This window comes from Pezoporus flaviventris, unplaced genomic scaffold (genome assembly GCF_033815535.1).
Source record: "Pezoporus flaviventris isolate CSIRO_AGI_PZ_B2104156 unplaced genomic scaffold, CSIRO_AGI_Pfla_v1 ptg000005l, whole genome shotgun sequence".
Taxonomy (NCBI): Eukaryota; Metazoa; Chordata; class Aves; order Psittaciformes; family Psittacidae; genus Pezoporus; species Pezoporus flaviventris.
In genome coordinates, this window is record NW_026892553.1 from 11,829,052 (window position 1) to 11,839,718 (window position 10,667).

Here is a 10,667-nt window from a genome sequence, read left to right on the forward strand (position 1 = left end):
TAAACACATCAGCGACAGAGGTTCAGCTCCAACAGTAACACCCAGACAAGTCTACAGCCACTAACAAGACAGAACAGCAACAGGCGGGTCCTGCCGATGGAACTGCACTCAGCAGTGAACAGGGGTTGGAACTGAATGATCTTTAAGGTCCCTTCCAGTCCAAACCATTCTGTAGCTGTGCTAAGATGGGTAGCCAAGTCTCAGCAACAGGTAGAGCAAGGCCCTGGACAGCTGCCCCTGCTGAGGAACTGTTACATTTTGCCTGCTCCTGCTCCCCCAAACAGGCATTTCTCATCCCAAATCTTGCAGCGGGGCTCTTGCTGTCTCAGTATCACCAAGCCTACAAGACCTGCAGCATATCCAAGCTAGGGAGGGGGAGCAGCACGCCTGCCTGCTGCAGGAATATCTGCCTAGAAAGTACCACTCCTACATCACCATCTGCTTCAACCCAGCGTTCTGAGAATTCAGCAGTACAGAGGGAATAACACACACAATACCCCAAACACCACCAAAACCCAACATACATTCAGAATTAACTGCCACATTATTTTGCAGCAGCAGCAGCACGTTCCTGTTTCATCAGTCCCAGCCAGTGGACGCTGTGCTGCAGCCATCCAGGCAGCTCATGCCCTTCCCAAGACAGGCTTACCTGCCAGGGCAGCTGCTTCCTGCTCACACTGCGGGGCTGCAAGTGCCTCTGACTGCATGTCACCAGGATATTCTGCTGCATCAGTGGAGGTCAGTCACGCTCTCCTCTGTGCTGTGAGGATCCAAAGAGAAAACAGGAGGTGGGGAAAAAAGCTAGAGGAGGATGTAAAAAGAGGGAGAGGCAGAAAAACAAAAGAGAGAGCTGAGACACAAGGCAACAGACAAAAAAATACTTCATTAGGACTGGGTTTGTGCTCCTGATGACAGAAAAAACAGCATCTCACTCGTAGCTCTTCCAAGGTCAACGCCTAACCTCTGTTTTGCAAGCATGAAGCAAGCAGTCCTCCAGAGCTCATGAAGTGCCATGTCCTGTGGTAGAGGCAGAGATCAGCCTGCTTTCCGGCCCCCTGCATCCTAGAGAGACACCACGCTCGCACCACATGGCAGAGCTACACCGGAGTTCAGCTGTGACTCGCCCCTGACACACACCGGCACAGGTACAGTAACAGAGCAGAGGAATCCTCAGGCACAGCTTTGGTTTTGCTCTGGATTAAAGAGCTCATATTCAAAGTAAAAAACTCAGTTGCATAACAGTGCCCACGAGCCGCCCGGAGCGTGGGCTCTGCAGTTACCTCCACTTGTGCTTCACACCTCACATGGTATTTCATCTGCACACGTCAAGCAGAGCTCCAAGGTAAAAATGCCCCTGGATTATCTCAGTCTGACATGCTGCTGATGAAAGTGCATTTGGGAACTCACTCTAAGGATGGGAGACTCAAGGTAGAAAGCTATGAATTAAAACTGTGGTTAAACTGGTTCAGGACATCTCCATACAAACATACACAGCAGAGACAAGACCTTGGTATATACAGATATATATATATATATGTGTATATATTTCTCAAGAATAAACACAGATTTCACACATTATTTTTGTTCTTTACAAAGTGTGACAAATCCTGGGCTTTTTTTTCCAGAAATAAACCTTTATTTTCATTAATGCCAACTTGACATACAGGCTTTATTCCCCCAGACTGCATTTCCTTTGCTTTTTGCAATTTTCTTTTTTATTTTTATTTTTTTTTAAAAAAAGGGCTTTTTTTTTTTTTTTTTTTTACTTCCTTGGTCAAGAAGAAGGGAACCAGAATTTTAAATGATGTCAAATTCCTCCTCGTTGGACATGTGGTTTTGCTATTACAAAACTATTAAAACGTGAAGGAACAAGTAATATCAAAGACACATACAGTGACAGCACTACTGCTTTTGGGCTGTGCTAAGATACTTGGAACAGAACTCGGTCAGTTCTAAATGTCTAACAATGTTTTAGAAATGATATTAACAAAGTGAAGGACTTTTAACATTGATGTAGCCCATGACAGGAAAAATGCAGCATCTCTTTCTCTCACCGAGTATCCGGGCAGCTCAGTCTCTAGTCAAAGGGACACATCCCCTCAGTTCGCCTGTGGCATAATCAGCTCATAGTGCCCAACCTGGCCCTCCTGTTTCAGCTGGTCCAACAGATCCTCCTTGCGCCGCTTCCTGCTCACCACCAAGTACCTGTTGTGCCCCTGCCCATGAGATTTACTTTTAAGACCATATTTTTGGGCTATCTGATGGATCTGCTTCCTCTCATCCATGGTCAGTTCTCTAGAGAAAGTCAAGTCAATGTGGCTCTCTGAGCGTGCATAGTTCCGAATGATCTCTTCAATATCTCTTTTAGCGATTTTGTTGACCCTTTCCACATCAAGCCCAAGTCCTTCCCTTTTAAACTGCTCCTTCACTGAAATAGGCTCTCTAATTCCTTCCCCGGCTTTCCCCAGGCCACCGCCTGTCCACCCCATTTTCCTTAATATTTGATTCCCAATGTTGTCTTCTTTGATCTTCTGTTTGAAAGCCTCTTCAGCTGACCGACCCCGGATCTCGTTTCGGGAGATGACGTCTTCGACGGTGCCTTTCTTCAGGTTATTGACAACAGTTGGCTGAGTCTTTTTGAGGATTTTCACAGCTTCCTCTGCTGCCTCATGCTTGACAGATTTCTTCACTCCAACTGCTTCTGCAATGAATTCGTCTTCAAGCAGCACCTTGCACTTCCATCGCATGCCAGTCATCCTTTCAAAGACATACTCCACCGTCATCTTGTTGAACTGGGCAGTGTCATTCAGCGTGCACACCGGGTTACTGGAGTTCTCATAAACCACGAGGTCCTTCAGGTCCTTCTTCCTTCCAGAGCCCCGTGATGAGCAGCCCACCTTCTGAACCTGGGTCACTTTGATGGCTGCTATGTTTGACTGCATCTTCTGCAGGATCTTCAGTGCCTCCTCAGCGGCTGCGTGCTTGCTGGTCTTTTTAGTGCCAAATCCCTCGGCGAGGCAGTGGTCCTGCAGATACACCTGGCAGCGCCACGAGCGGTTGGGCATTAATTCATATTTATATTCCACAGACATTTTGTTATATGAGGCAGAATTGTTAAGGATTCCTATTGCGTCACTGGCGTTCTCGGTGAGGACGAAACTAGTCCAGTGTTTGTTGGTATTAGCAGAACCTTTCATGGATTCAGTACCGGGCTGCATCGGGACACAGTCCCTGTTGGCAGCTACAAACTCCTCGTGGGGTTTGAGAGCAGGAGGGAAATCCGGGCGACTCACGCCTGCCTCGCACACCACCAGGTCTTCGTGGTAGGTGTGCTTGAACTTCCGCTGCACAACTCTCACTTCCACAGCCTTCTTCAGCAGCTTGACCGCCAGCTCCGCCGCTCGATCCCGGGACCCGTTTTTGCTGCCGGCGTACCCGGTGGCCAGGTAGACGTTCTGACACCGCACCTCGCAAGCGAAGCCATCCGTTAGGAGCTTCTTGCTCTTGGGGAGGTCAGCGGGGGCGATTTCTTTCAGAGGAACATAAATATATTCGGGATTTGTCTTGCAGGCCTGAATTGAACGTGTCAAAAGATAGGTGAAGTTAATTTTGTCAGTCCCCGTGCTCGCATCTGGGTTAGCAAGATTTTTCCAGACAGCTGCTGACAGTTTCTCAATAAAACTCTGCTTCAGCGTTATAGCTGATGGAGGGAAAGTCTCTGACGCAGGTTGGACGGTCGAAGGAGAAACAGAAACCTGCAACGTGCTGTTTGTGGTAGAGTCCATGCTATTCACAGCCTTCTTGGCTGCTGCTGCCGGGCCTGTAAAGCCAAGCCCGGCAGAGTTGGAGAGCTGTGGATCTACATCCCGTGCACTCACAAAGGAATTGGTGCAGTTTTCAGCTGGCTGTGCTATGCTGTTTGTGTTTGCCTCCTGGTTCACCTCCTGCATTTGGTTATCCAGAGACTCTTCCCTCCTGTCATCCTTCTCAGCACTAGTAACAAAGTGTATGGGTTCAAAGCGTGGTCGCACCCGGAACCTGGGGGCCATCTTTTTGGGCGGCTCAGGAACCTCTTCCAGCTCTGGACCTACAGGGAGGAAGACAACGACAAGATTACCAATACATGCTGTGACAGGGAGACAGTGTTTTCAGAGAGTGATCTCCAGGAGGAGCCTGCAGGCTCTGAAACCAGGATTCCCTCTTCTTAGCCACAAACAAAAAGGCTTCCTTCTGAACACATTCACAACTGAACAAGTAAGACCACATGTTCTTGTGCAGGTCACTATGCTGCTATTTCCAGCTCCACAAGCTACCGTACAAAAACGTTTAGCTACATGGATTTTAGGTCCAAATCACTTTGTCTGCCCCACAGCATTGCCCACTGAACCCATCCAGTCAGTTCTGAAGCTCATCATTCAAAGCTACTACACCAAGTAAAAACCATGGCCAGTAAGACAGAACACCAGAGCAGGACAGGAGCCTCAGCTCTGCAGGGCTGTGGAGTGATCTCAGATAAACTACTTCATCTTCAGGTGTTCTCATTTGACGGAGGAGCACAGTGATACTGAACCCTCCCTTCCAAAACACGCAGGGCTCTTAATGACTGTTAATAGAACTGTTTTCTGGAGTTATAACTACTGTTAGCTAAAGGACACCAAACACAGAGAAGTCTGCCCCAGCCTCAGCTGACAGCTGCAGTGGCTGGGGGGGGGACCATTACACATTACTGGTAAACCTCTTGTTTCTTAACCAGATGAAATTCAAATGAGGCAGAATGCCCTGACATGCAAAGCTACTGCAGAAAGTAAGAATGGAATAGCTGGTAAGTGAGTTACATCTAGAAGATGGTTATACAAGACTTCTCCTGTGAAGGACTTGGCCCACAGCCACTGAAGTGGTACATGTATGTAATTTCATCAAGGTTCAAAAAGCCACCTCAGTGCCTTGGAATGAGCTGCCTAATGCAGTGCCAATGTGTGCGACTGCAATATAGGTCAGACAACACATCTGTCTGGACATCAGACTACCACAGTGTAGTTATCACAGCCTAGTTCACTGCAGGTAAAAAACCCACATTAGATGCAGCATAAACAGACCTTCCTGTTTCAATCAGGTGACAGAGCTCTTACACACAAGTTAAGTCCTTCACTCGTCAGTTTTAAAGAACTATGGCAAGGTTTACATTTCTTGCTCAGTTTGGTATTTAGATGATTGCACTGCAGCAGCATCTAAAGGCTGTCAGCAGGAGAACAGCTCTTTATGCTGCCTGTGCAACGTGCAATCCAGAACCCTTCCTGCAGAGCTGCTGCCTGACAGACAGACAAACATGGAGCATTCTTCTCAGTTTTGCGGCCTGTCCATGGAAGCACAGGAAGACTGCTGAGTGTCAAAGAAAGCAAGGGAAGAAACCTTGGCAGAGCCAGGGGTTATACCCAAGCCCAGAGGAGCCTGTGCTGCCTAACCATTTGGGCTTTAAACAGCCAAACTGCCTGACGCTGCTCACAACACCAGGGCCTGCCCACTCACATCCATGGCCTGCACACGGGAACAGTTCCTCTGCCCTCCCTCCAGAGAGGGCAGGGAGCTCCGAGGGACTGGAGAGGAGCTAGTGGCAGCAGTTGAACTGCAGCCCTCTCTGCCTGCTACATTTCCACCCCTGGAAAAGCTACAGCTGGAACATGGATCCCTGGGACCATGGGGCCGAGCTGGCTGTGCAGGACCCTTCCAGGTCCATAGAGAGGGAAAAAATACATTAACCCCAGCCTTTGCCCCCAGTGCTCCAGGCAGGTCATAACTCAAAATCAATAAGCTGAGTTTCCCATCTCCATGCAGGTGTACAACCCCTTCTCAGCTGGAACATGACCCCTCACCGCAGTAAAGAAGGGCAGACATATTTCATTACACAGATTCCCTAACACTAGCACTTGGGAAAATCAATTACCTGGCAATTTCAATGAAAAATTGTATTTTCTTAAGCAAAAAGAGAATTCTGCCTTAATTACTTACACCCACAGCATGGCAGACGAGGGAAGCTGCTGCAGTCCAGCAGAGTACATCATGGCTGCTTTCCTTCTGTTTGCGGAGCCGGCTCTCTTGAGGCAGCCCCATGGCACACTGCTCTCCCCTCACTCCCACTGGTGCTCATCACACAGTGGCAGGGAAGAGTGTCTCCTTCAGTGCACAAGCAGATAAGATATACTCACTGTCAGATGGAGAGTGGCATCTTTTTAGCTTCCTGCTAGGAACCAACTCGTATGTTCTCATCTCCCCGATGTCGATGCCTTCAGCCATCTTGAGAACCTTCTCCATGACCTGCATGCCGTATCTGTGTGGATTCAACAGCAGAGTGGTTAGAACTTGTCCCACAGGGGCAACATGGACACACACACAACCTTTTATTACGCAAAACGAGAAGGAAAGCTGCCTAAGACACAGTACCTGATGCAAGGGAGATACTTCCCAATTTTGCTGGAGTATTAACACAGGACCAGGACCAGCCTTGTGCCACAGCTAGCTCAGTGCTGGCACACAGCCTGCACAGCATCTCGTAAGCCACCTGGCTCTAAGTGAGCCCATTTGTGAACAACGAGCCACCAAACTGACAGGGTTTTAAACTTCAGTACATTACCTGTCAAAATACACCATTTGGCAGAGCTACTGGGAACACCGAGGAGGACAGGGGTGCGCACAAGGAGTCTGTGGGCATCGCAGTTTCAGTGCACAGGAGCAAGTGAAGCTTTGTGGGGTCAGCAGCTGTCAGACAGCACATCACCAATCCTGCCACTGTGGATGGCAGATGACAAAGGCTCTGCTCAGCCCTTATCGACCACTCTTTAAAAGGCCACACTGATTTCTAGCGTTGTGGCTGTAACTGAAATGTCGCCAAGCCCTCAGCATGACAGAGGTGAGGTGGCTGTGAGGAGCTCTGTATAAACCCTGACCCTGCTGCAGCACGCTAGCAGTTCCACAGGCAGCACACACACTGTACATCCCCCACCAGACACGTTTTCCATTGCTCTGGGGGGATCTCTCGTATGTTTCTGAGCCATGTGCACACTGAAGCTGAGCAAGAAAAAGCCCAAACCTTTCTAACTAAGGAGAACCTACAAACATGACCTGAAACTAACCTCTGACAGCTTCACACTGCGGTTCAGAAAGAAGAAAAAGCAATCTTGCGTGTGTTTCATGGTGTGCTCACCTTCAAATGTCAAGAAGCATCAGGTCACAGCACACGGACAGGAGCCCACAACTGTCCCAGCAGAGAGTGCTGCAATAACTTGCACAAGTTTTTAAATACTACTGTTCCAAGGGCTCTGGAAATCCACTCAAGAGATGCCCCTCCTGTTCCTGATTTAGAGAGCTAGGCAGAAACCAGATCCGTTTCAATTACTGGGTGAGAACTCTGAACACACGCTACTGCGGTCCCTGCTTCACCTGCAGGTACACAGCACAGCTCAGCCCCAGCAGAGGCAGTGGAAATGTCCACAGGAAGAAAACGCCAAGAGTGATCAAAGGGAAGCGGACAGTGGTGATACTTTCTCCTGCAGCCAGGAGAGAAGGGTGGGAATTTCCTTTCTTCTCTGGTTTTCAAGGAGAAGGGTGCATTACCTGTGATGGGAACATGAAGGACAATGCCCTTTTCCAGCAGCATGCAAGAACAGCATTAGATTTGACATGAGTGTGTCACTCTTCTTCACAAAGGACACAGATGTTTTGAGCTCAGATTTCTGCCCAGGGGAGATCAACCTGTCCCAACATGTGTCTCTCTAACCTGGCCTTAGAAATATCTGGCTGTGGAGACTGAATATGGAGGCATGGATCCCATACCTCCAACACCCAGAGACTGGTGTGACTGAAATATGTTACCTCTTATCCTGATCCCAGTAGCTCTGGAGCACAGTGCTCCTCCTCCTCACCCTCCTTTAACACATCTTAGAACATACACATCTCCCCTCATCCACCCCTGGACTAAATGAATCCTGTTACTTAACTCCTTCCTCACAGACTGTGATTTCTAAGCCTTCTGGACACTCTCCAGAGCATGCCCAGCAGAACACTCCCTCAGAGTTCACCAGCAAAGGCTCTGATTTGTATGTACCCTGACAACAGGTTGTCTTCAGCGAGCAAGTGTCAACATAAAAAACACCACCAAACCCCCACAAAAAGCTTAAAAAACTTCACCAAACCAAACCCCAAACAACAACTTGAGAGAAAACTACAAAAACCCCACAAGCTTTGAAGCTGTTAACTTGACACAGCAACAGCAGCTCTTCCCCAGCAGCAAAAGGCAGTTCCAGAGAGAGCTGCGGGTCCCCACCCTTCCCCAGGGAGCTCTCAGTAAAGCCGCCAATGCTTTTCAACAGTGCAGCACATTCACTGTGCCCGTGTCGTGTGTCCACACTCATGCACAACACAAGCTTTGGGGGAACATCCTCCCCATCCCAGCTCTGGACCACATTATGCCTACATCTACCACTCAAGTCTCCCCTAAGAGCTCCCGCAGAGACGTTCAATCAGGGAAAGTGCGTGCACAAACAGGCTTTAACTGCATCATTTTTTAAGGACTTGAGATCTTGCCATGCAGCTCCTCACTTCTGCTATCAGCACCCTGTAACTACGTTATCGCACTGGCTCCTCAAAGCACTCTCACGAAGAAGACCCTCCATTAAGTCAGCACATAAACACATTAAGATGAGCTAATGGACCAAAGAGAAGACATGCTCAACTTTAACATACTACTCAGACTCAGGAATTTGAAGCTGTTTCAAAACTATGTTCAATGCTGGTGCTTGCAGAGCAGAACGGTTTAGCACTTGGACCAGAAAGAGCTAAGAAAACATGCTGAGCTGCACTCGAACATGTTGCTTTGGCTCTATACAATAAAACATTCCCCAAAATAGCTTCGGGATAGTAACATTAACAACCGCCAAACTATTTGCCCTTCAGTGGTTACAGGCCCTGCTGCCCTTGCGCTGCTGAAGTTGGCGGCTCAGCAGTTGCTTCTGTCTTTAAAGCCTTACGTCTGGTTAAAAATAATCACCCATCAGAAGTGTCAGTCAGGACGCGGTGACGCTCCCGCTGCTGCTGGTTACGGTATAGCGATTCCTGTGTGTCAACAGTGATCCTGAACGAGTGAAACCTCTTCCTTCCCGCAGCCTGCTTCCCTCAGAAAACCTGAGCTCTCAGAGGACTCTTCAGGCTGCTTCATGCTTACAGGGATGCTTTTTTTCCTAGCTTGAATTACAAAGCGCAATGCCAGACGGTATTGTCCCAGGGCTGGAACACCAAGAACTACTCTCAAAGCACATATACTTTGTCGGCAGCTCGCTCCCCCCTGCGTTCAAACACATATTGGAGCAAAGACAACTGCCCAGGAACCGAAGTTCTCCGGCCCCGGCTCTCCCGCGGTTACTTTTGGATACAGTTGGGCCGACGCTCAGCCCAGCAGCACCGGCACCGCCGCAGCCCCTCCTCCCCGCCAGGCCCTCCTCCGTCCGGCAGCTTCCAGCTTCTCCCCCAACTCCTCCAGCAGCCCGCGGTGTCCGGGACCCCCTGACAGGCCGGAGCACCCCCGCCTGACCGCGGCAACAGGCCCCGGCCTCAGCCCCGCCGCACCCCGCCTCACCTGCAGCCCATGAAGATGTGGTTGGTCCAGAGCACGGAGAGCGACAGCAGCTGGTCGATGGCCGCGCCGGGATAGCCGCTGAGGTGGCGGAGGATGAAGCGGCGGCGCAGCTCCCACTGCCGCTCGGTCTCGTTGTACTGCCGCCACTGCTCCAGCACCGCCTCGGGCACGCTCTCCGGCTCCGGCGGCGCCATAACTGGAGAGGGGCCGTACCCGCCGGTGGGCACCGCAACAGCCCAGGCGCGCCAGAGCGGACCAGGCCCCACGTGCGGACCAGGCCGCGCCTTCTTACGTGTTACCGGGGAGCCCCAGCCCGGCCCGGACTCAGCCCCCCGGCCCCGCCCCGCTCCGCCCGGCCCGGCCGCAGCGGCCCCGCCCGTTCCGGTGCAGCGGGAGCCCCCCCCCACCTCAGTCGCGCCGAACGCGGCAGAGCGGCCCTGCCGGCGTCGCGTCACGTGCCCGCCCGTCAGGAGCTCGCGAGACGCCGCGAGAAACGGCCGCCGCTGCCGGACAGCGCCGCGGCTCTAGCGCGACCCCTGGCGACAGCCGCGGGCGCAGCGCAGCTGGGCCTGGGCGCCGGCAGAGGCCTCCGGGGACGCCGGCCCGCAAGCTCCCGCCGGCCCGGCCAGCCCCAGCGGACACCCCCACCCCAGCAGCTCCTCCCCACCGGGTACCGGATCGGAGGAGCCTGAGGTCTTTCACCTGCCTCAACGAGGCCAAGGCTCCCCATGACCTTTGCTGACCCCAGCGTCAGGCTGCGTTTTGGTTCCCGGTGGCCGCACAGAGCTACAGGCTCAGCTCGCTGTGCCGGTGCGTTCAGCCGGGTCCGGCAGCACACACGGCAGCACGCCGGCTGGCTGTCCCGGTGCTTTATTTAACTGTGAAGCTAGAAAGGTGCGAGGCGAAACACCGCCCGCTCTGCAGTGCTTGCTGTGTGAACACGGAAGCTGGCGCAGCTCCTGCACGCTGCCACGTGTGGAACGGAGATGAACGCGGCAGGAACACATGCGGATGAGGCAGTACCCGTGCGAGGCCGGCCCCA

At 51.5% G+C, this 10,667-nt stretch overlaps 1 protein-coding gene across 1 annotated transcript; it reads right to left on the minus strand.

Annotated features, from left to right (window-relative positions):
- Positions 1-1,675: 1,675 nt before the first annotated feature.
- Positions 1,676-9,885, minus strand: NKRF (NFKB repressing factor). Its single transcript, XM_061446007.1, has 3 exons — positions 9,626-9,885; positions 6,204-6,325; positions 1,676-4,087 (listed from the first exon to the last, which is right to left on the minus strand). The coding sequence occupies exons 1-3, from the start codon at positions 9,817-9,819 to the stop codon at positions 2,100-2,102; spliced, it is 2,304 nt and encodes a 767-aa protein (XP_061301991.1). The 5' UTR covers positions 9,820-9,885; the 3' UTR covers positions 1,676-2,099.
- Between the last annotated feature and the right edge of the window lie 782 nt (positions 9,886-10,667).

Coding starts and splice junctions, on each gene's coding strand:
- NKRF (XM_061446007.1), bottom strand. CDS start 9,819: ATGGCGCCGCCGGAGCCGGAGAGCGTGCCCGAGGCGGTGCTGGAGCAG. Junction 6,326..9,625: donor CACATCTTCATGGGCTGCAG/GTGAGGCGGGGT, acceptor GAATCCACACAG/ATACGGCATGCAGGTCATGG. Junction 4,088..6,203: donor ATGCCACTCTCCATCTGACA/GTGAGTATATCT, acceptor TCCTCCCTGTAG/GTCCAGAGCTGGAAGAGGTT.